General features: G+C 35.6%; 3 protein-coding genes and 1 pseudogene across 5 annotated transcripts; 3 read left to right on the top strand and 1 right to left on the bottom strand.

The window, feature by feature from the left end:
* LOC107631705 (E3 ubiquitin-protein ligase RGLG5) lies at positions 2,311-6,819 on the top strand. Of its 3 annotated transcripts, none has more exons than XR_001618611.2 (13): positions 2,311-2,775; positions 2,863-3,171; positions 4,200-4,284; positions 4,371-4,511; positions 4,617-4,730; positions 4,824-4,921; positions 5,037-5,116; positions 5,185-5,290; positions 5,516-5,643; positions 5,742-5,928; positions 6,024-6,080; positions 6,146-6,234; positions 6,326-6,819. XR_001618611.2 is itself a non-coding variant. In XM_016335231.2 (12 exons), exons 1-12 carry the CDS (start codon positions 2,764-2,766, stop codon positions 6,161-6,163), a joined length of 1,335 nt encoding a protein of 444 aa, XP_016190717.1. In that variant the 5' UTR covers positions 2,311-2,763; the 3' UTR covers positions 6,164-6,819. The 3 variants fall into 3 exon arrangements, 1 of the variants encoding a protein (XP_016190717.1); XR_002359952.1 differs by having other exon boundaries at positions 6,315-6,819; XM_016335231.2 differs by having other exon boundaries at positions 6,146-6,819.
* Positions 7,448-10,034, top strand: LOC107631704. The gene is made up of 4 exons (XM_016335230.2): positions 7,448-8,046; positions 8,563-8,810; positions 8,896-9,416; positions 9,491-10,034. The coding sequence occupies exons 1-4, from the start codon at positions 7,645-7,647 to the stop codon at positions 9,994-9,996; spliced, it is 1,677 nt and encodes a 558-aa protein (XP_016190716.1). The 5' UTR covers positions 7,448-7,644; the 3' UTR covers positions 9,997-10,034.
* Positions 10,449-13,730, top strand: LOC107631702 (protein SIEVE ELEMENT OCCLUSION B-like). The gene is made up of 7 exons (XM_016335228.2): positions 10,449-10,970; positions 11,138-11,242; positions 11,338-11,786; positions 11,875-11,984; positions 12,064-12,206; positions 12,300-12,797; positions 12,876-13,730. Exons 1-7 carry the CDS (start codon positions 10,785-10,787, stop codon positions 13,500-13,502), a joined length of 2,118 nt encoding a protein of 705 aa, XP_016190714.1. The 5' UTR covers positions 10,449-10,784; the 3' UTR covers positions 13,503-13,730.
* LOC110270433 lies at positions 13,787-14,353 on the bottom strand (annotated as a pseudogene).

Below are 20,551 nucleotides of genomic sequence, written 5' to 3'. Positions count from 1 at the left end.
AATGAAATAGATATAGACAAAATTTTTACTGTTATGGTCTCAGTCCAAAATGTAACTTAGGTTTTACTCTTTTTTATTTTTTTATTCAGGAAACAAAACAAACGCAGTCTATGTTTTGTTTTTTTGCAAGATTTTCAATTTTTTTTTATTTTGTTTTAATCCAAACATAGCCTGCGTTTTATTTTTTGTGTCAGTTTTTTCTTTAAAAGATGCAAAATGCAGATTGCGTTTTATGAATGGTCAAAATTTTTTTTGGAAAACTAAAAACACAGGTTGCGTTTTATTTTAAAAAATATACTTTAATCAAGAGTCTTGCCTATAAATACGAAACAAGACTCATTCAACTTACCTCACTCCACTTTTACTCATCCTATTCTACTTTCTTGCACATATGTCGTAGTTCTTAGTTTTTTCGGAAGTTAGGTGTGTCTAAAAAGTCGGATTAGGTGAGGTTGAAGTTATGGAAAATATTGCAAATTTGCGAGTGTATTATAACGGTGAGGTTATACTAAACACACATGAAGGAGTGACTTTTGTTTGTGAATGTCCGTTGTCATTTGCTATTACATGTACCATGAGTTTTGTAGAGTTGCAAAATGGGCTTTGTAACAACATTCAAAGCCACATTTCAAAAAAGGTGAGCAACATTTTATACAAAAATCTTGTACAAGTATTTGGTGGACTGATACAGTTTCAAATAATGCTAATCATTGACGATGCCAGTATGCAGCAGATATTATGTATTTATCAACAAATTCAATTTCACGTGCCGATGATAGAGCTGTACGTTGAGTTCGAAAAGCAGTCGGGGTTGGGCGTGGTTGGCGAGGAGGTCAATGTTGATGAGCTCGATGAGTTCGAAGCCAACTATGAAGTCGATGACGAAAACGATGAGGGAGACTTGGCAGGCAATCCGGCAGTGCAAAATGAAGCGGATGCCATTGTAAGCCAGCATCCGTTTGGTGTTCCGTCTTTTATGTGGACTCTAGATCTCGAAGCCATGCATGCCTCGGAATTTCCTAAATATGCGAACATAAGTATGTTATGGTTATTAATTTAAGTTACCCATAGTGTTTATTTTATTTGCCTTGTTTGACTGATGGTGGTGCGCATGTCGTAGGTGAAGGCAACACTGCAGTAGAAGATGGTGAATTTAGTGTTGAAATGGAGTTTGGTTCGAGAGATTCGGTAATATTTGCAATCAAAAGCTACACTATCTCTAGAGGAGTTGATTACCTATGTATGAGTCTGAGCTGCAGACATTCTATGCAAAATGCAAAGATTATGGTGCAGGGTGCGATTGGCTTATCCAAACTAGCTTGATTCGAAAGAAAACTTGTTGGGAGATCAGAAGATACAATGGCAAACACACGTGCACAATGAGCACGATTTCACAAGATCATGCCAAATTAAACTCAGACACAATTGCAGAGGCTATTAGGCTGTTAGTCGAAGCAGACCCATTGATAAAGGTGAAGTCTATTATTACAGAAGTTCAATCCAAGTTCAACTACACTGTAAGTTACCGCAAGACTTGGTTGGCAAAGCAGAAATCTATTACAAAAATTTTCGGTGATTGAAAAGTTTGTTACCAGATTCTGCCAATATGGTTGAAAGCAATGACTGCGAAGATATCAATGTCTCGTGTTCAAATTAAAACGCTCCCCATTTACTGTGAGAGTGAGGAGCTTCAAGGTGCAAGAGTACTATACCGCATTTTTTTGAGCTTCTATCTGTGTATTGTAGCATTTAGACACTACAAGCTACTGGTGCAGGTTGATGGCACGCACCATTATTTTATCCATTACTAAATTATTTTCTGCAATTTTGTCTGTATATACTATATGTATTTAGTGCATCCTTTTCTTTTTAAACCGAGACTGTCTAAATGGCAAAGTAAAGATATAACTAAGGACTTCAATAGAGAAGTATTGAGTTTGAGCCTGGAAGAATGCTAGGATGTCTCTTTATTAACGATGAACGTTTTTAAATTAGGTCATGGGAAATAGAAAAATTAGTCGATTGTAAATAGTATCTACTTAGATAAGACCAAATATTGTTTTCTAATGATGTTTGTCATGCCATGTGTGTTGAAATAACATAAAAGAAACCTACTCATTATATTTTCTAGATGTTTTACCGTGTGGTCCCTTTAAATAAAACAAGTAAACAAACAGCGGTTGAAGAACAAGGAAAGAATAAAAAAATTGACCGAGACATTGTATAGTCTATAGTGTGTATAGTAGAATCATATTAGCCAATAGGTGGCGTTTCCGGAGATGGGTCACTTTCTTGGGTGTCACACATCCTGGAAAATGTACTGGTCAACTTAGACAAAGTATAAGTCTTTCTACATTTCCTTTTCACCTGCAATACTGGGAAGGATCCATGAAATATACTTCGTATTTTCCGCTTCTTTTTTAATAAATTAACTTTGCGTGCCAGTTTGTAAGTCAATCATTGTTGTTTTCTATCAAAATATTGCTTGGGATTGTTGATAGTTTGAAAGACCTTCCTATATTTTAGTGTCTATATAAAAAATATAAATAAATTGGAATATATGTTTGATTAGGAGGAAATGGCTGAAAAGTTTGTTGTACTTGACTTGACCTTGCTCTAGCTTAGTTTCCTTCCAATTTCTACATCTTCTCTCGATAGATCGATCTATTAATTAGTTGAACAAGGAGAAAACAAAAGCAAGTCTAATCTACGCGATTAGCGTGAGACATCGGTAGTTGTTAATTTCATCACAATTCATCCGCAATGCATCTAGAGGTATGAATGAAGTGATAACCGTTCTTTTACATTTGCAGTAGTGAATTGTATTATAGCTCAAGATACATATGATTTTGGAATTTGTAGGCGGAGACTTGGACAGCGTTGGTTGTGATATTGTGTTTCCTTGGTTTGATTCTGAAGGAGTCAATTATGGGAGGTAAGAGTTCAAGAGAATCTGGCGGTGATAGGAGGCATGTGCCATCGTACGGTTCTGGTGGTGCTTCATCTTCATCTTGGGACAATTATGGATACTCGCAACCGCCACCGTATGCATATCAACCGTCAATTCAACACCGGCCACCCGCCGCTCCGTATTACGACTATCAACAGCCGAAAAGGAGGTTGGATAGGAGATATTCCAAGATTGCTGATAATTACCGTTCACTCGACGAGGTCAGATTATTCATTCATGATTTCGTATATATAATTGTGTGTTTAATCATTTTTTGAATGCTAGTATCAATGCCATCGTCTAATGGATCATGGAATCTTGTTAAAGTACTGAATTTTTAAAAGAATAAGTATAGAAAATTAATTTATAAGAGTTTAATTTTAATGTATGTGTAAAACTGTTTTATATTGATACCATCTCCCATGTTGGTGGTGCCTAAATAGTAATTAAATACCTTTCATTAATTACATTTATTTAGTTTTAATTAATTCACAAGTGCTTGTTTATTTGGTTTTATGGGTTTGCATGCATAAAATATTAAAAGGAGAAAATCTTCATTGTTAATAACACAAAAGAAAAAAGAAAAACAAGATTTCATGGGTCTGTTTGATTTGTGTGTTGATTCTCTATTTTGAAAATCATGTAAAGTAAACATATTTTCAATGTTACTTTTTAATAAGTACAAAGAATTACTTTTAATTAATAACATTAGTTAACTTTTTTATTGTAAAATTATATTTTTAATCTTTATTTTTTGGACAATTTTAAATTTTGAATTTAAGATTTAGAATTTTAAATTTAGAATTTAAGATTTAGGGTTTAAAATTTAGGATAAAAAGAGAATTTCAAAAAGTTAATTGAAAAATAGTTAATTCCCTTAAAATATTTTGAAAATATTCTGGACCCAGGTTAAAATCTTTTTCAAATAAAGTGAAACCTGTTCTACTTCCTTCTTTGTAAGATTTGTGATGTTAGCACTAAAAGGTTAAAAGATAACACTTGGGAGACCTCGCATGACCAAAAAATTCAAGCTATAGACAGTAGCTTGTAACAAGCTAAGGTTGGTTTTTCATAAATTATATGGATGAAACTAACTGCTGAATTTCTATCGCTTTTCCCCTCAAATTTCAATATATTAATTTACATATTCATAACAAATATTATTATAGATCTATCAGTATCAACTATTCTTTGGGCTGATCTATTTGACTCAACAAAGAAAACCATTCTGAATGTATATTGCACACAGGTTACTGCTGCTCTTTCACAAGCTGGCCTAGAATCTTCTAATCTCATTGTCGGCATTGATTTCACAAAAAGCAATGAGTGGACAGGTTTTATATCCTATTCACTTCTTGATCATTGAATCTCTTGTAGTAATTTGTGGTACTAAATTTATACCATTAACTTTGAAAATCAGGAAAGAGATCATTCAACCGAAAAAGTTTACATCACCTCGGAAATGGCCATAATCCTTATGAACAGGCGATCTCCATTATTGGGACAACTCTATCTGCCTTTGACGAGGATAACTTGATTCCATGTTTTGGATTCGGAGATGGTAATGCCACCCAGATTTACAGATAGATCTTCATGTTTTTCCCATTGCTTGCATTTCCAAATTGCAATCTTGATTTTCTTTCCTGTGTTTCTCTCCCATTGTCAGCATCAACACATGATCAAGATGTCTTCAGTTTCTACCCAGATGATAGATTCTGCAATGGATTTGAGGAAGTTTTGTCAAAATACAGAGAAATTGTTCCTCGTCTCAAACTAGCAGGTGTTGCCCTCACCAGTTATCATAGTTCTTAGATAGCATTTTTGAATCAGGCCAAGTAGTATGTATAACTCATTGCATTTAACTATGTGACAGGACCCACTTCTTTTGCACCTATTATTGAGATGGCAATGACTATTGTTGAGCAAAGTGGTGGCCAATATCATGTCTTGCTAATAATTGCTGATGGACAGGTAGGTATCTTTCATACATATGTATGTATGTATGTGCTTCCATTGCTAATTTTTTGTTATGAATGTTAAGCATAAACTCCAATTTGCATCGATGATACTCAAAATGTTGGCACAGGTGACCAGAAGCGTTGACACAGAGCGTGGCCAGTTAAGTCCACAGGAACAGAAGACAATTGATGCAATTGTAAAAGCCAGGTGATTATTTTTGCTTTCTCTCTTCTGTAATTCCCATTCTCCATTCTTATATTTTTCACAAATTGCAGTGAGTATCCACTGTCAATAGTTTTGGTGGGAGTTGGAGATGGACCATGGGATATGATGAGGGAATTTGATGATAACATCCCTACTAGATCATTCGACAATTTTCAGGTTTGGTGTAATAATTCATTCAGTTATCTTGACTTGCCATATCTTGCAGTAATACTGAATTATGATATTCTAACTTGTGGAGCCTGAATGCAGTTTGTGAATTTTACCGAAATAATGTCGAGGAGTGCGGATCCGGTAATTCACTTAGACTTAGCCTTAACCTTACTCACTTCCCAAATTTCATATGTTCATAACTATAATGACATGTGTTTTATGTCCTGCCAGTTTGTGAATTTTACTGAAATAATGTCAAAGAATGTAGATTCAGAAAGGAAAGAGACAGAGTTTGCTCTATCAGCTCTGATGGAGATACCTTCTCAATATAAGGCAACCATAGACCATGGCATATTGGGGTATGAAAATATGGTACCACTACTCCTCATAGTCTTAGTTTGATATGTGTACGTACATGTTTCCCTGAATCTTGTGTTGTTTTAATTGATGAAATTAGTGCTCGGAGGGGATATTCACCGGACAGGGTTGCTTTACCTCCACCTCAATATGACAGGGCTTCCAGCAGCAACAACATATCTTTTCGCAGTAATAGTTTTCAGCAGAGTACTCCTTCGCATACTGGCTATGATAATGCAGTTAGTACCAGTGCAGAATCATCACCGGGTGGCTTATATGATCATAAGGTATTAACATCATTCTATTCAACCTCAGATTCAACTTGACTAGCATATTTTCGTGATTTGATCATCATGATTCATGATCTAATGGTGAATTGCAGCTTTGTCCAATTTGTCTTACTAATGGGAAGGATATGGCCTTTGGTTGTGGGCATCAGGTAAGTCTCACATGACAGACTTGTTGTAACTGTGGAGAGAATCTTGAATTCTGCCCCATTTGCAGGAGCACAATCGATACTAGAATAAAGCTTTACTAGTTAACTTGGCTCAAACCCTTGTTTCTGTGGCACATGCATACATTGCTAGAACAAGGTTAGCTCATATATCATTCATAAACTTAGCTTTCTATTGATGGCATTGAATAAGTCAAAAAAAGTTAACTAACGTGGCAGAGTATATGCAGGGGACCTTGATGGATATGTAGTTAGCCTTGTACACAAAACTACGTTCACGATTTCGAACTAATGTTCCAACTTAATCATACTTGTTTATAGAGAGAGTGGGTTGCCGCCTTGTATATATGAAGTTTGATTTGTGTGTCGTGAGAAAAAGACTTGGTTCATCTAGATTTATTTTGACGTATGTATAATAGTGTTTGTTTTAGCTTTCTTTTCTTGTTTGTGATTTTGGTTGATGTAGCCCGTAGAGAATCAGAAACTAAATCTGTATTATTTGATTTAATTTTATTTGATTAGTTGCATTTCATGAATTTTTAGCATGATATATCCACCTCAGACTACATTCTCAACCTAATAAAAAAAAGGGTATATATATTTGCACTTTAATAACCATGAAAGACAACGGCCACATGAATAAGTATACTCCTGTACTCGATGATTGTGAATAAAGAAGTTAATTTAAAGCATAAGCCCCTGTAGGAAACAAAATAAAAATAAAGGTGTATTCTTTTCTTTTAAAAAAGGTCAGAGAGAAATGAGAGATCAGCAGAGAAGCAAATACACGGATGATGGATGCATGTAGAAATCAAGTAAGAAAGAAAGAATACAAGACGAAAAGGAACGTTGTAGTAGAAGCAATATATAGTCGTCTATATATGCTCCAAAATAAAAAGCAACAACCCACTGATCTTTATCCTTCTCTTGAAGCAAACAATTAAGAGTATAAGATGCAAACTACTATATTGGCATTCTCTGAGACGGATGCCATGTTGATGCAGGTCTTTTTTCTTTAACAAATTATATATAGGTTGCGTCTCATATTATTAAGCTTTAACTGGATGGAGTCACGATACGTTCTGTGAAGTTCTAACATGACATACTACACTTAGCTCTTTTCTTAAACACTTCAGCTTATTAGCCCAACTATATATATTTTCTTTGACGGCAAACATCGGTAATCAATAATTAATCTATTTGAGAAACTGTTGCTTTTACGCCATAACAATATTAAGAAAAACCATGCAGCACTTGCTAGAGTAAGTAGTGAACGGCATCTTATCAAATATACGGTGTGCGGCTTTAATTAATTTGTTTAATTAAAAGAAAAGATTCGGGATTTAAAACCTACCAAACTTATAGATGATTGTAATGAGTTTTTTTCTATTGTGTAGCTTAATAAGTTTCGTATTTTTCTAGTAAGAAAATAATGATAGGATAAAGTTCAATAAAGAAATGGTGCGTGTTTTATGAGTCATCCAAGCCATAATAAATAGATGTGAAGCATATCCGTCCTTTATTTTCCCTCAAAGAAAAGAAAGAAGAAATGGAAAGGAGAAGATGCTCCACCTTTTTAGTGTTGTTATTGACACTCCAAGTGGTGAAGGCTCTGACGGAGGAGGTTCCACTAAGCACGAATTCACGGTGGATAGTAAACCAACAAGGGAAGAGGGTGAAGCTTGCGTGCGTCAATTGGGTGTCCCATCTAGAACCCGTGGTGGCGGAGGGGCTCAGCAAGAAGCCAGTGGATGTGATCTCGAAGGGTATAAAGTCCATGGGCTTCAACTGTGTGAGGCTCACTTGGCCCATTCTGTTGGTCACCAATGACTCCCTCGCTTCTCTAACCGTTAGACAATCATTTCAGAGCCTTGGCCTAACTGATTCCGTTGCTGGCATCCAAGCCAATAACCCCTCCATCATCGATCTCAATCTCATCCAAGCTTTTCAGGTCTCTAACCCATTATAATATTCCTTAATTTGTTCCCACATGATGCTTTTCTATTATTTATTTATTGCTACAAATACATGCTGACATGCGTGATGCTTATGTGATAGCGATATTGACTATAAATTAAATTTCCTTTGTGGCAAGTGGCCACTAATAAAAACATATTATATATCAACAATTATACTCCCTGCTTATATTCAACTGTGTTGTAACATAGTTTAAGAGCTTAATTAGTTGGACATCTCTCTCAACCACCTAACATATTAAATACATGATTCTTTTAGTGGCAGGCCATTTCATTTTTTTATTTCTTATCATTTAAATTTAAATATTACGTGTGTTTCTTAAGATGGTTTTTCGCCTATTTTTGACTTACACTTAATTTTTTTAATGAAGTGTAGAAGTTTGTTAGTATCAAAATCAAAACATAGTGTGTCATTTATGTGTAACTCAAATTATTGAAATTGAATAGATGCATTTAGTGTTTTGAAAGAATAACAATGTATTGCAAATCAGGCAGTGGTGAAAAGTCTCGGGGACAACGATGTGATGGTGATCTTGGACAACCACATAACCGAACCAGGTTGGTGCTGCAATAACAACGATGGCAATGGCTTCTTCGGCGATAAATATTTCAACCCAGACCTCTGGATCCAAGGCCTCACCAAGATGGCCACTATTTTCAACGGAGTCACCAACGTTGTAGGCATGAGCTTAAGAAACGAGCTTCGTGGCCCTAGACAGAATGTCAACGATTGGTACAAGTATGATATCTCTAAATAACTCTCTCTTAGGGTTTTGAGATTTGGAATTTACGTTATTGTCCTTGCGTTGTTTATGAACATGAAGGTATATGGTGAAAGGAGCGGAAGCGGTTCATGCAGCGAACCCAAATGTGATTGTAATCTTGTCTGGCTTAAGTTTTGACAAGGACTTATCGTTCGTTAGGAATAGAGCAGTGCAAGTGTCTTTTAAGGGGAAACTAGTTTTTGAGGCGCACTGGTATGCCTTCACGGATGGTCAAGCTTGGGTTCAAGGGAACCCCAACCAAGTGTGTGGACAAGTGTCCGCAAACGTCATCACCAATTCTGCTTTCTTGCTGGACCAAGGATGGCCCTTGTTTTTCAGCGAGTTTGGGTTGGACATGAGAGGTACCAATCTTAATGATAATAGGTACATCACCTGCTTCATGGCTCTTGCGGCTGACCTGGACTTCGATTGGGCCTATTGGACTCTTGTTGGCAGTTATTATTTTAGACAAGGCGTTGCTGGAATGGAAGAGTTTTATGGGCTTCTTACTTGGGACTGGGCCAATGTTAGAAATACTACGTTCTTGCAAAGGATCTCTTCCCTACAACTTCCCTTCCGAGGTAAGCAAAAGCCCACTGATTTGGCCCATTGAAGTGTGTTTAGGTGTTTAATTTACGTCTTGTTTTTTATGTAGGACCAGGCATAACACAAGGTAATCCATACAAAGTGATTTACCATCCTTTGACGGGGCTTTGTGTGACAAGGAAGTCAATACAAGACCCATTGAGGTTGGGCCCTTGTTCTAACTCTGATGGTTGGAAGTATACGCCTCAAAAGATACTAAACGTAATGGGAACTTACTATTGCTTACAAGCGGATCAAGAAGGAAATCCTGCAAAACTTAGCATAATTTGCTCTGCTTCTAACTCTAAATGGGAAATGATCTCAGACTCAAAGTTGCACCTCTCCTCTAACCTCACCGATGGTTCTAAGGTTTGTTTGGATATAGATTCCAACAATAATATTGTGACCAATGCTTGCAAATGCTTGAGCACAGATCATACTTGTGACCCTGGAAGCCAATGGTTCAAACTTGTTGACACTGGAAGCTCAGCAACCTCATCCATGTTGGATTTACCATATGCTTTATGGGATTCATTATTCGAGTTAACAAATCTGCTTTCAAAGGCATATTTGTAAATTTATTTGACAATTTGTACTCAAGTGTATTGGCATTAATTATGTAGAGTCTTGCTTAGCAAATGATAAATGTACGATAAAAGCATTGAGCGCAAGGGTGTTAATTGGAAGTTGGAACATGATTATCTTTACATCATCTAAATTAGTATACGTTAATATTGCCACATTTATCTTTATCACAACTAGCACTCAACATAATCGTAGAGTAGCTGCAACAAATGTAAACTAATCATTACTGAAGTGTTGAAAGTTAAATGGTCTGATTCCTTCATATCATAAAAAGTTGTGTGAATTTTATACCTTTCTTATATATCTTAACTTGTAAACATATGATTCCTTCAGTACTAGTAACTTTTGCAAGGTGTGAATCCAAAAGTTTGATCGAAGAATATATAGAGCACTTAGTTACTAGATTACTAATGAAGAACATTTAGCAAAACTTTAAGTTACTCATAAAGTACAACGATACAAATTAAAAAGCTTACACCACTCGTGTGATAATCCATTAATCTTACAAGTGTTTAGCAGAACATACCAACTACAAGAAAGCCATAAAATAAAGGTGATCGATACTGGCGAGCCTTTATCTGAAATCTCAGATTCTCCATGGTTACTTTATAGAGGAGTTAAACCCGAGAACAAGCAAGGTAGAAATTTAATAAACTTGGAATGAATGAATAATTATATATAAGGCTTAAGAGGTAGCTAGCTACCATTGCTCCTAACTAGTATCTGTTAAATTCCACTGTGCCTTTTGCTGCAGCAGCATTACTTGATTCTTGTTGAAGATGGCAATGGTGCCCAGGAAGTTGCAATCCCACTTTTTTTCAGCATCAGATGACAGTACAATGACCAAACAAATTCGTGCCACTCATGCTCCTGTTGATGATGAACGCATTGATGTTAGGCCTCTTCTTAATGTGGTTCAACACATTTTCAACTCTGCTGCTTCTATCATCCCTGGCATTGTTCAGGTATATCTTATTTAAATAGTTTCCGTTATAGAAAACTACCTTCGATTCTTTTAAGATTATCTTATTTTAACAAAGACACTTTTCTAATATAATATATGAATATCTTTTGATGCATCTTATTAAAGTATAGTTATTAAATATTTGACTTGTGCTGAAACTTCACACAGGGAAAGCCAGCGAAATTGGATGGCTTAATGGATAGCTTCCAACAATCTGAGTTAACTGACATGCTAGATATCACCTCCCACACAATTAACAAAGTTTCATGCGAGGTTTTGTTTTTATTTTTTTATTTTTGAAAAATTAATTGTTTCATATATGATTATATATACACTCTATTCTCTTAATGCCTTCATGGTTGTGTCAGATATCTTGCAAGTGTTTGAGTGGTGGAGATGCACATGCCACAACCATGGGGATACTAAGCATGCTGTCAAGGTATTCATGGGAGGCCAAGGTGGTGATAGCATTGGCGGCATTCGCGACCAACTTTGGCAAGTTCTGGCTTCTGGCTCAGGTTCATGCCACCAACCCTCTTGCCAGGTCTGTTGCAATGTTGAAACACATCCATGAAACGCTGGAACAAGTGAATGAATTGGGACCCAAGTTTGAAGCAATCAGCCACCTTCTCAAGGCCATGTTGGATGTAACCAACTACATTATGCAGTTCCATGACCTTCCCTCTCAGTACATTGACCCTGAAGCACCAGAGACGCTAGCTGCCTCCAATCTTATTCCAAGTGCTGTCTATTGGACCATTCGGAGTATCATCGCCTGCGCAACACAGATTCTAGGCATCATTGGCCTCGGTCAAGGGTATTAATCAATATAAAATATCCTAGCAGCTCATGATTTTTGAGATCAAATGCAAATTCTGAATTAAACTTGTCTGTTTTTGTCTTAGATTCATGTCATCAACAATAGAGACTTGGGAACTTTCCAGTTTGGCTCATAAGCTCAGTAACATAAACAGCCACCTTCTTAAGCAACTTGACCTCTGTCGTCAACATTTAGGTATGCCAGTCTTATTTGCTTATTCACAACAATGATACATACGTTGAAGAAACGCTTGAAATATCATGTTATGATGCAGATGATAACAAACAACGAGAAGCATTTGAAACACTTCAGATCCTTTTTCAGACATCCCACCCTGACAACATGAAGATTCTCAAAGCCTTGATTTACAACAAGGATGATATGTTGCCATTGTTTGATGGCTCTACCAAACAACGGGTTAACCCTGATATTTAACTTATGATCATGTTTGCCCATTAGTTCTTACACCATTAGATGTAGTAATACCATCATCCAATGCTTCATCTTCAGGTTAGCATTGAGGTGCTGCGGAAGAAAATTGTGTTACTCTACATAACAGACCTCCATCATATTTCTGATCAAGAAATCATGATCTTTGAACAAATGTATCAAGAATCACGCCAGGAATCGAGCAGGTTTGAGAGCCAATACGAATTAGTTTGGATCCCAATTGTGGATAAGGGAACCCCATGGACAGAAGAGAAACAAAACAAGTTTGTGAAGCTGCAATCTATGATGACTTGGTACTCACTCTACGACCCTTCCATGTTGGAGCCAGCAACCATCAGGTACATAAAAGAGGTGTGGCTTTTCAATAATGTCAAGCCAATAATTGTAGTTCTGGATCAGCAAGGAAAGGTTGTTAACCTGAATGCAATACACATGATGTGGATTTGGGGAAGCTTGGCTTATCCTTTCTCCAGTTCAAGGGAGGAAGCATTGTGGAAGCAAGAATCATGGCGGCTTGAACTGTTGGCAGATACAATACATCCATCTCTCTATGATTGGGTATAGTATAGTCCTCCCATTCTTTCTTTAGATAATTTCATAATGCACTTCCATATATGATTTTTAAACTCCTTCCAGATAGCACAAGGCACATACATATGCTTGTACGGAGGGGACGACATAGAGTGGATTCGGAAGTTCACAAGGAAGGCACGATCACTGGCAGAAACTCTCAAGTTACCACTGGAGATGATCTATGTAGGGAGAAGCAACCCAGGAGAAAAGGTTCGAAAAATCAACACGGTCATCGAAGAAGAAAAGTTAAGCAACACACTCCCTGACCCTGGGCTCACCCTTATATGGTTCTTCTGGGTTAGGCTGGAGAGCATGTGGCACTCAAAACTGCAGCAGGAAAAAAAAGTGGAAAATGATGAGATAATGCAGGAGATAATGAGGATTCTAGGCTTTGACAGCAGTGAGCAAGGGTGGGTTGTGATGAGCAGAGGCACAGAGAATATGATGGCAAAGGGAAAGGGAGACACATTCCTGAATTGCCTCAATGACTATGATCAATGGAAGGACAAGGCAGAGGACAAGGGGGTTTTGCCTGCAATGGATGATTATATTCAAGGATTACAAACCCCACATCATTGTAATCGCTTGATACTGCCGGGAACCAATGGCAGAATCCCAGATAAGGTGGTTTGTGTCGAATGCGGCCGTCCCATGGAAAAGTTCTACATGTATCGCTGCTGCACAGACTGAAATATCAAATCAACTTCATATTTCATATGTATGCTTACGCCATTTGAACCCCCTTTTTCTTGTTAATTTAGACCCAAACACCATACAAAATAAAAGTCTACTCTCCAAACAAAAAGTGAGTCAGTAATATCTTTCAATTTAGACTCCAAGATGTACTTCCATTTAGTCCTACTGTTTTGTAAAGTTTAACCTCCAAACACTGATCAATCTATGGTTGTTTATACTTGATTCCATCTGCATTTATGACTCCATTTTTTTGGGGGGTTTTACAAGACAATAGATTGTGGAAGAGAGTTTTATTTTTACTTTTACATTAAAGAACAATGTGCTAAGTTCTAACAAGTAATTAAGAATGGTAAAATAAGATTAACAAGGCAAATAAATGGTCATTGTGGAGTAGATTTAGTGGCAGTGGTAACAGAGTTCCATATCTGTGCAAGAGGGGCAATGACACGAGACATGATAGCACCCATTCCTCTAAGTGTGGCAGCAGAGGCAATCCCAATTGCAACAGTCTCAACATAACAAGGCTTTGAATCAAGTTTCGTGTCAAGAACAGCTAGTCTGCCATTAGCTGCATCCATCTTCCTTGAAGAATCAACCAACAGCTTGTCCTTTTTCCCTCCCTCTGCCGGACGATATCACTCCGGATCCTCTATCCATCCCTTGGGATTCATAATGTGATATCAGCTCCTTTGGCGACCGAATCTTCCTTTTCTGGTTTGGTTTCGATGAGGGTGATGCATTTGGAATTGGTGGCTTCTCCATTTCTAAGAGCTCTTCCCAGTTAAGTCACCAGAACCTGCGGATCCAGTGTCATGAAATCATCAGAGAGATGTCATTTTTGCTACAAATACTAACGGGCAATACTAGGTGACCATAAAAATTTTATTTTTTGCCATCAATTAGCCAATACTAACTTATACTCATATTTATATGTATTTATAAAAAATATATAATTTATATTTATGCTTATTAAAATTATAAAATAAATAATATATTTTCTCTTTCATAAATTTTTTTTTTAATCAAAGATAGGAGATTCGAACCCGTAACTTCTTAATTGAGTACGGAGAGACTATGCCATTTGAGCTATTACTCATTGGCTCTTTCATAATTTTTTTTATCTCAACTATAAAATAAATGATGAATAAAATTTAAAATTTAAAGTATCCAATCCCAAATTTTCATACTTTGATTGTACTAATAGACAGGTAGCATAATGTAGCTCAAAAAAGATTAAAGCACGCTGTTTAAAACTAGTTAATTAAGAAATTTGATATATGCTTCAGAAACAAGAACATCTCCAACTTCAATATAAAAAAGGATTTTCACGAGAAGAAGCAACCAAACAAAAGAAAAGTAAAAATACGAAGAAGTGAATGTGTGTAAACAACACGACCGCGAAAGAAACTACGATAGTAAGGATTCGTAGTAAAGATTGATATAAGCTTTCGTTGACACGTTGATACGAAAAGTAACCTAGGATAAGATGGAAGATCAAAGAAAGGGACTCCTCTACCTCAATTTGATTTCCTGATACAACAGTTAAGGGAATCACTCTACCTCACATGTTCACACCTAAGTTTCTCAAAGAAATTTAAAAAAAAAATTCATTCATCAAATTAAAAAAAAAAAGTGGCTACCAAGTTTTAGAAGGTTTTTATACCTCTTAAATTTAAAACACCTAACTCATAAGTTCACTAGAATAAAAAAAAAAGGGTCAAATCATAACTAAGCCTAAAATAAATAAATAACAAAAATAAAATAAATATAAAATAAATTCTAAGAAAGTGATGTCTCTTTTAATTCATCTTGACTAATGAGAGTCTTTAATGCATCTTGTAAAATAGTGAGACGTTTGACTTTTGATAATTGTTAATCATTGTCTTGCCCAATTCTTGATGCATCTCCTAAACACATGATTTAACCATGTTTGCAAAACCTTCTTTTATTCTTTTAGTTGTTGCTCTTGTAATTGGACCAATTGGCATATGACAATTCTTAATTTGTCCCACATGGCTCGTATCATTCCCTCTCTCCTGAAAAAGATTCGTCCTCGAATCTGCATCACAATCAAAAGGAGATAGGTCAGAGACATTAAAAGTAGCTGATACATTATAATCACGCAGAAGGTCAATCTTGTAAGCATTGTTATTGATCCTTTCGAGCACTTGAAATGGACCATCACTCCTAGGGTCTAACTTGGATTTTCTTTGAGTAGGAAACCTCTCCTTTCTCAAATGAACACATACCCAGTCACCAAGTTCAAAGACAAGTTGTCTTCGACCTTTATTCACCCGTTGAACTGTCAACTTATTTTTCTTTTCAAGCGATTCACGTGCTTTCAAGTGCATTGCTTTAACCTTTTCAGCTTTACCTTCTGCATCCGAACTAACAATATCACTCAAAGAAAAAGGTAATAAGTCCAAAACAGTTAAAGGATTAAAACCATACACAAGTTCAAAAGGAGAAAAATCAGTAGAAGAATGAATGGTTCTATTATAAGCAAACTCAATAAAAGGTAAACAATCTTCCCAAGTTTTCAAATTCTTATCAACAACAGCACGTAATAAGGTCCTTAATGTTCTATTTACTACTTCAGTTTGACCATCAGTTTGAGGATGACAAGTAGTAGAGTATAATAATTTTGTGCGTAACTTACCCCATAAAACTTTCCAAAAATGACTCAAAAATTTTACGTCACGATCAGAAATAATAGTTTGGGGAACACCATGCAAACGCACAACCTCTCTAAAGAACAGATCAACAATATTTGTTGCATCATCAGTTTTATGGCATGCAATAAAATGAGTCATTTTACTAAATCTATCTACCACAACAAAAATACTATCTCGACCTTTTTTTGTTCGAGGCAAACCAAGAACAAAATCCATAGAAATATCAACCCATGGATGCATAGGAACAGGTAAAGGGGCATACAAACCATGTGGTAAAGATTTAGATTTAGCCTGTTTACATGCAATACACTTAGCACAAAATTTTTCAACATCTCTACGCATGCGTGGCCAGTAAAAATGTTCAGATAACACATCCAATGTCTTATGCACACCAAAATGACCCATCAAACCCACATTATGTGATTCAAGAACAAGTAAGTCCCTCATAGAACAAGCAGGCATACAAATTCTATTACCATGAAATAGAAAACATTCATGTCTATAAAATTTGTTAAATGCACTATGTTAACAAGAGGCATAAATAGCAAAAAAGTCAGAATCAGTTGCATACAACTCCTTTAAAAACTCAAATCCTAACAACTTAGAAGTAAGTGTAGTAATCAAAGTATACCTTCGAGATAAAGTGTCAGCAATGACATTATCTTTACCTTGTTTAAAGGCAATCACATATGAAAATGTTTCAATAAATTCCACCCATTTAGCATGCCTTTTAGCAAACTTACCTTGTCCTTTTAAGTGCTTCAAAGATTCATGATCCGTGTGAATCAGAAACTCCTTAGGTAAGAGGTAATGTTGCCAAACCTCCAAAACCCGAACCAAAGCATATAATTCTGTCATATGTTGAATATTTACGCTGAGCTAAATTCAACTTTTCACTGAAGAAGACAATGGCTTGTTTTTCCTGCATCAAAACAGCACCTACCATAAGTGTACTAGCCACATTAGTCTAACTCTCGCCATCAATAGTTGGACTACACACTTTTTCACCCACCAAGCATCTAGTGTGAAAAAAATTTTGGTGTTGCTCTAGGCTATCTTCTTTCACCTGCAAATTTAAAGCACGTCTAACAACAAGAGATTTACCATGGACTGCATACTCAACATCACCATCAAAACAATCCTCCAAAGATGACATACTATTATGATCAAAATTATCATCATGATCAGAATCAGACACAATATCATCTTCTTTAATAACCATCAATCTCCTGTTTGGGCAATCACTAGCATAATGCCCCATACCATGACACTTGAAGCATTTAATATCTCGATGTCTAAAAGTAGCAGAAGAAGAGTTAGAATTACCTTTCTTCTTTGTAGCATCAAACAATGCATTGGGTTCAACACCCTTAGTCTTTGTTGTGTCAACACTACGAGACTCCCACTTTGAATTAGTATGAGATAATCCTCTTGGTGCTCTTCTTTGTTGTTGCCTCTCCACCTTCATTGCCATGCTGACCAAATCCTCCATCTCCACTAATGATGCAACTCCATCATATCAGCAATTGCTCTATTCAAACCACCGACAAATCGTGCCATAAGTAACCTCAGTGTCCTCTTTTATGTTGGCAGTAATCATAAGCATCTCCATTTCCTTATGGTAGTCTTCAACGGACTTGGAGCCTTAAGTCAGTCGATGTAACTTCTGATGCACTTTCCTGTAGTAGTACGAAGGCACAAATTGTTTCTTCATGAGGCGCTTCATAAGATCCCAAGACTTTATAGGGTGATCATCATTCCGCAGTCTTGTCTTCACTAGTTCATCCCACCAAAGTAAGGCATAGTCAGAGAATGCAATTGCTGCCAAACAAACCTTCTTTGCCTCAAAGTAATTATGACAAGCAAAAATTCTTTCCACCTTACGTTCCCACTCCAAATAAGCTTCAGGATTATTTCTCCCTTTGAATGGTGGTATTTGCATCTTGATGGCGCTGATATTGCTATCTTGACTTTTCTTTCGAGGTGTTATAACCCCATCAGAGTCATCATCAGAAGGTACATGATTCTGACGCCGATTCCAGAAAGGTCCTTGTTTAGTATTCTTGGATAGTGTCTGTGTCACCTCTTACCTCCATGCTTCCAATTCATTCAAGCGATTAATTAAGTGTTGAATGGCCCTCTGCATCAACTCCATGTCAACTAAAGTATCTTCGGAACGAACTGTCATAACAGTGAACCTGTAACAAAAATGTTATAAAAGGACCTAACAATCACTCGCTCACGTATTTCACTCAAAGATGGACACTCATGTTTATTCTTAAAATTGGCTTTTACCCTCTATTGAACTGACCACTCTTGTCTTTTACCACTCTTGAATCTCTTTGACTATTACACTTTAGAAATCAAATAAAAATAAAAGATAGAGAAAATCCGACGCAACGATAAGAGGAAAAGATGGAAAGAATAAGAAAAAAAAAAAAAGGAACAAAGACACAAAAAAAAAAAAAATAAGAATAATAATAATAACGTATGTAATGATTTTTTTTTGAGATTGTTGCTTTGTTTTTTTTATATAAGAACATAATGATTTTTTTTGTGTTTTTTTTTTTTACTTTGCTGAAGTACTACGGTGTAAATTTTAAAGTACGTATTTTTTTTTTGGTACTCAAGATGTGTTGGCAAAAGAAAAATTTACTAATAATAAGAAGAAACTTTAAAGTGCGTACTCTTTTTTTTTTTTGTTACTAATAATGAGAAGAAAGATAATAAACTAATAAGAAAGGAAGGACGAAAAGAATAATGATGAACACAAAAGTAGCAAGGACAGGAAATAATCTTAGGAAAAAGGAATTAAAAAGCCAATCAACAAGAAAAGAATAAGACGTAAGGATAAACTGACTATGCGTGGCTGGAAATTTTTTTTTTAATTTATTTAGAACACAAGAAGGGTAGACGTAGACTAATGAAAATTAATCTAATACCTGAAATCTGATATCAAATGATACAGAAAGTAACCCAGAATAAGATGAAAGATCAAAGAAAGGGACTCCTCTACCTCAATTTGATTTCCTGATGCAACAACTAAGGAAATCACTCTACCTCACCTGTTTACACCCAAGTTTCTTAAAGAAACTCAAAAAAAAATTCATTCATCAAATTAAGAAAAAAAAAGTGGCTACAAGGTTTTAGAGGGTTTTTATACCTCTTAAATTTAAAACTCCTAACTCATAAGTTCACTAGAATAAAAAAAAATGGGTCAAATCATAACTGGGCCTAAAACAAACAAACAACAAAAATAAAATAAACATAAAATAAATTCTAAGAAAGTGATGTCTCTTTTAATTCATCTTGACTAATGAGAGTTTTCAATGCGTCTTATAAAATAGTGAGACGTTTGATTTTTGATAATTATTAATCATTGTCTTATCTAATTCTTGATGCATTTCCTGAACGCATAATTTAGCCATGTTTACAAAATCTTCTTTTATTTTCTTAGTTGTTACTCTTGTAATTGGACCAATTGACATATGACAGTTCTCAGTTTGTCCCACAGAACTCGTATCACACGTCCTTATGCAAAAGCAATTTAGGCGAAGAACATAACGCCTTTCAAAAGCGACAACAACAAATAATGCTGAATTTGGAGCGCCTTCTGATTCGCATGCCATAAACCTTGCTTTGCCTTACCTGCTCCTCTGTGGGCTTAGGCCCTTCTTCTAATTGGGCCTAACACACTACAAACCAAACCTATCCAATACCACTGCTCTTAGGGAAAACAATAAAGAGAAAAACCAACAAAAAGAATACAATTAGCATTTATAATATTTTATATTTGGCTAAAAAATAGACAAGTATAGAGAATTAATTTCTAAGTAGCTAATATTATCCATTTTTATTTATAAAATTATTGTTTTAACCTTCAATTTTTAGATAATTTATGATATTTAAAGTTATATTTTAGAATTTAGACTTACTAAATAAATATAGACTTATATTTTTTTCCTAACTTAGTTATTATCTCTCCAATATTTGTATGACAAGCTGATGAAATTACGTGGGGTTTAGAAAAAGATATTTTTTTTTCGAATCGATTCTGCCAATAATTACATGTATGTTTGATTTAGCATTCAAAAGCTTGATGGCACGTTTAAAAATTTTGAACATTGGATCAAACTTGTTGGATGATTTAGAAAATAGGAATGGTGAGGAATTGTTTTTTTTTTATGTAACTAGTATATTTTTCAACTAATTAACTATAATTGACTATACTCCAAATTAATTCTCTAGTAGAATTCTTTTTTAATATGATTTTTATCCTCAAATATACGTGTATTTGAAGTAATATTTTCTAGTTTTTGCTTTTAATTTTTATCGTTGAGAATTGACTGTAAAATTTATTCTCTCACC

This window comes from Arachis ipaensis, chromosome B03, assembly GCF_000816755.2.
Source record: "Arachis ipaensis cultivar K30076 chromosome B03, Araip1.1, whole genome shotgun sequence".
Classification (NCBI taxonomy): Eukaryota; Viridiplantae; Streptophyta; class Magnoliopsida; order Fabales; family Fabaceae; genus Arachis; species Arachis ipaensis.
The sequence above is the reverse complement of the archived record's forward strand: the minus strand, read 5'-3'. Positions and strand labels throughout refer to the sequence as shown.

Excerpts from the sequence above, each read along its gene's own strand:
- LOC107631702 (XM_016335228.2), top strand. The coding sequence starts at position 10,785 with ATGGCAATGGTGCCCAGGAAGTTGCAATCCCACTTTTTTTCAGCATCA. Across the intron at positions 12,207-12,299 it reads ATGGCTCTACCAAACAACGG|GTTAGCATTGAGGTGCTGCG; the intron begins GTTAACCCTGAT and ends CTTCATCTTCAG. Across the intron at positions 12,798-12,875 it reads ATCCATCTCTCTATGATTGG|ATAGCACAAGGCACATACAT; the intron begins GTATAGTATAGT and ends AACTCCTTCCAG.
- LOC107631705 (XM_016335231.2), top strand. Across the intron at positions 5,117-5,184 it reads GATGCAATTGTAAAAGCCAG|TGAGTATCCACTGTCAATAG; the intron begins GTGATTATTTTT and ends CACAAATTGCAG. Across the intron at positions 5,929-6,023 it reads GTGGCTTATATGATCATAAG|CTTTGTCCAATTTGTCTTAC; the intron begins GTATTAACATCA and ends GGTGAATTGCAG.
- LOC107631704 (XM_016335230.2), top strand. The coding sequence starts at position 7,645 with ATGGAAAGGAGAAGATGCTCCACCTTTTTAGTGTTGTTATTGACACTC. Across the intron at positions 8,811-8,895 it reads AATGTCAACGATTGGTACAA|GTATATGGTGAAAGGAGCGG; the intron begins GTATGATATCTC and ends ATGAACATGAAG. Across the intron at positions 9,417-9,490 it reads CCTACAACTTCCCTTCCGAG|GACCAGGCATAACACAAGGT; the intron begins GTAAGCAAAAGC and ends TTTTTTATGTAG.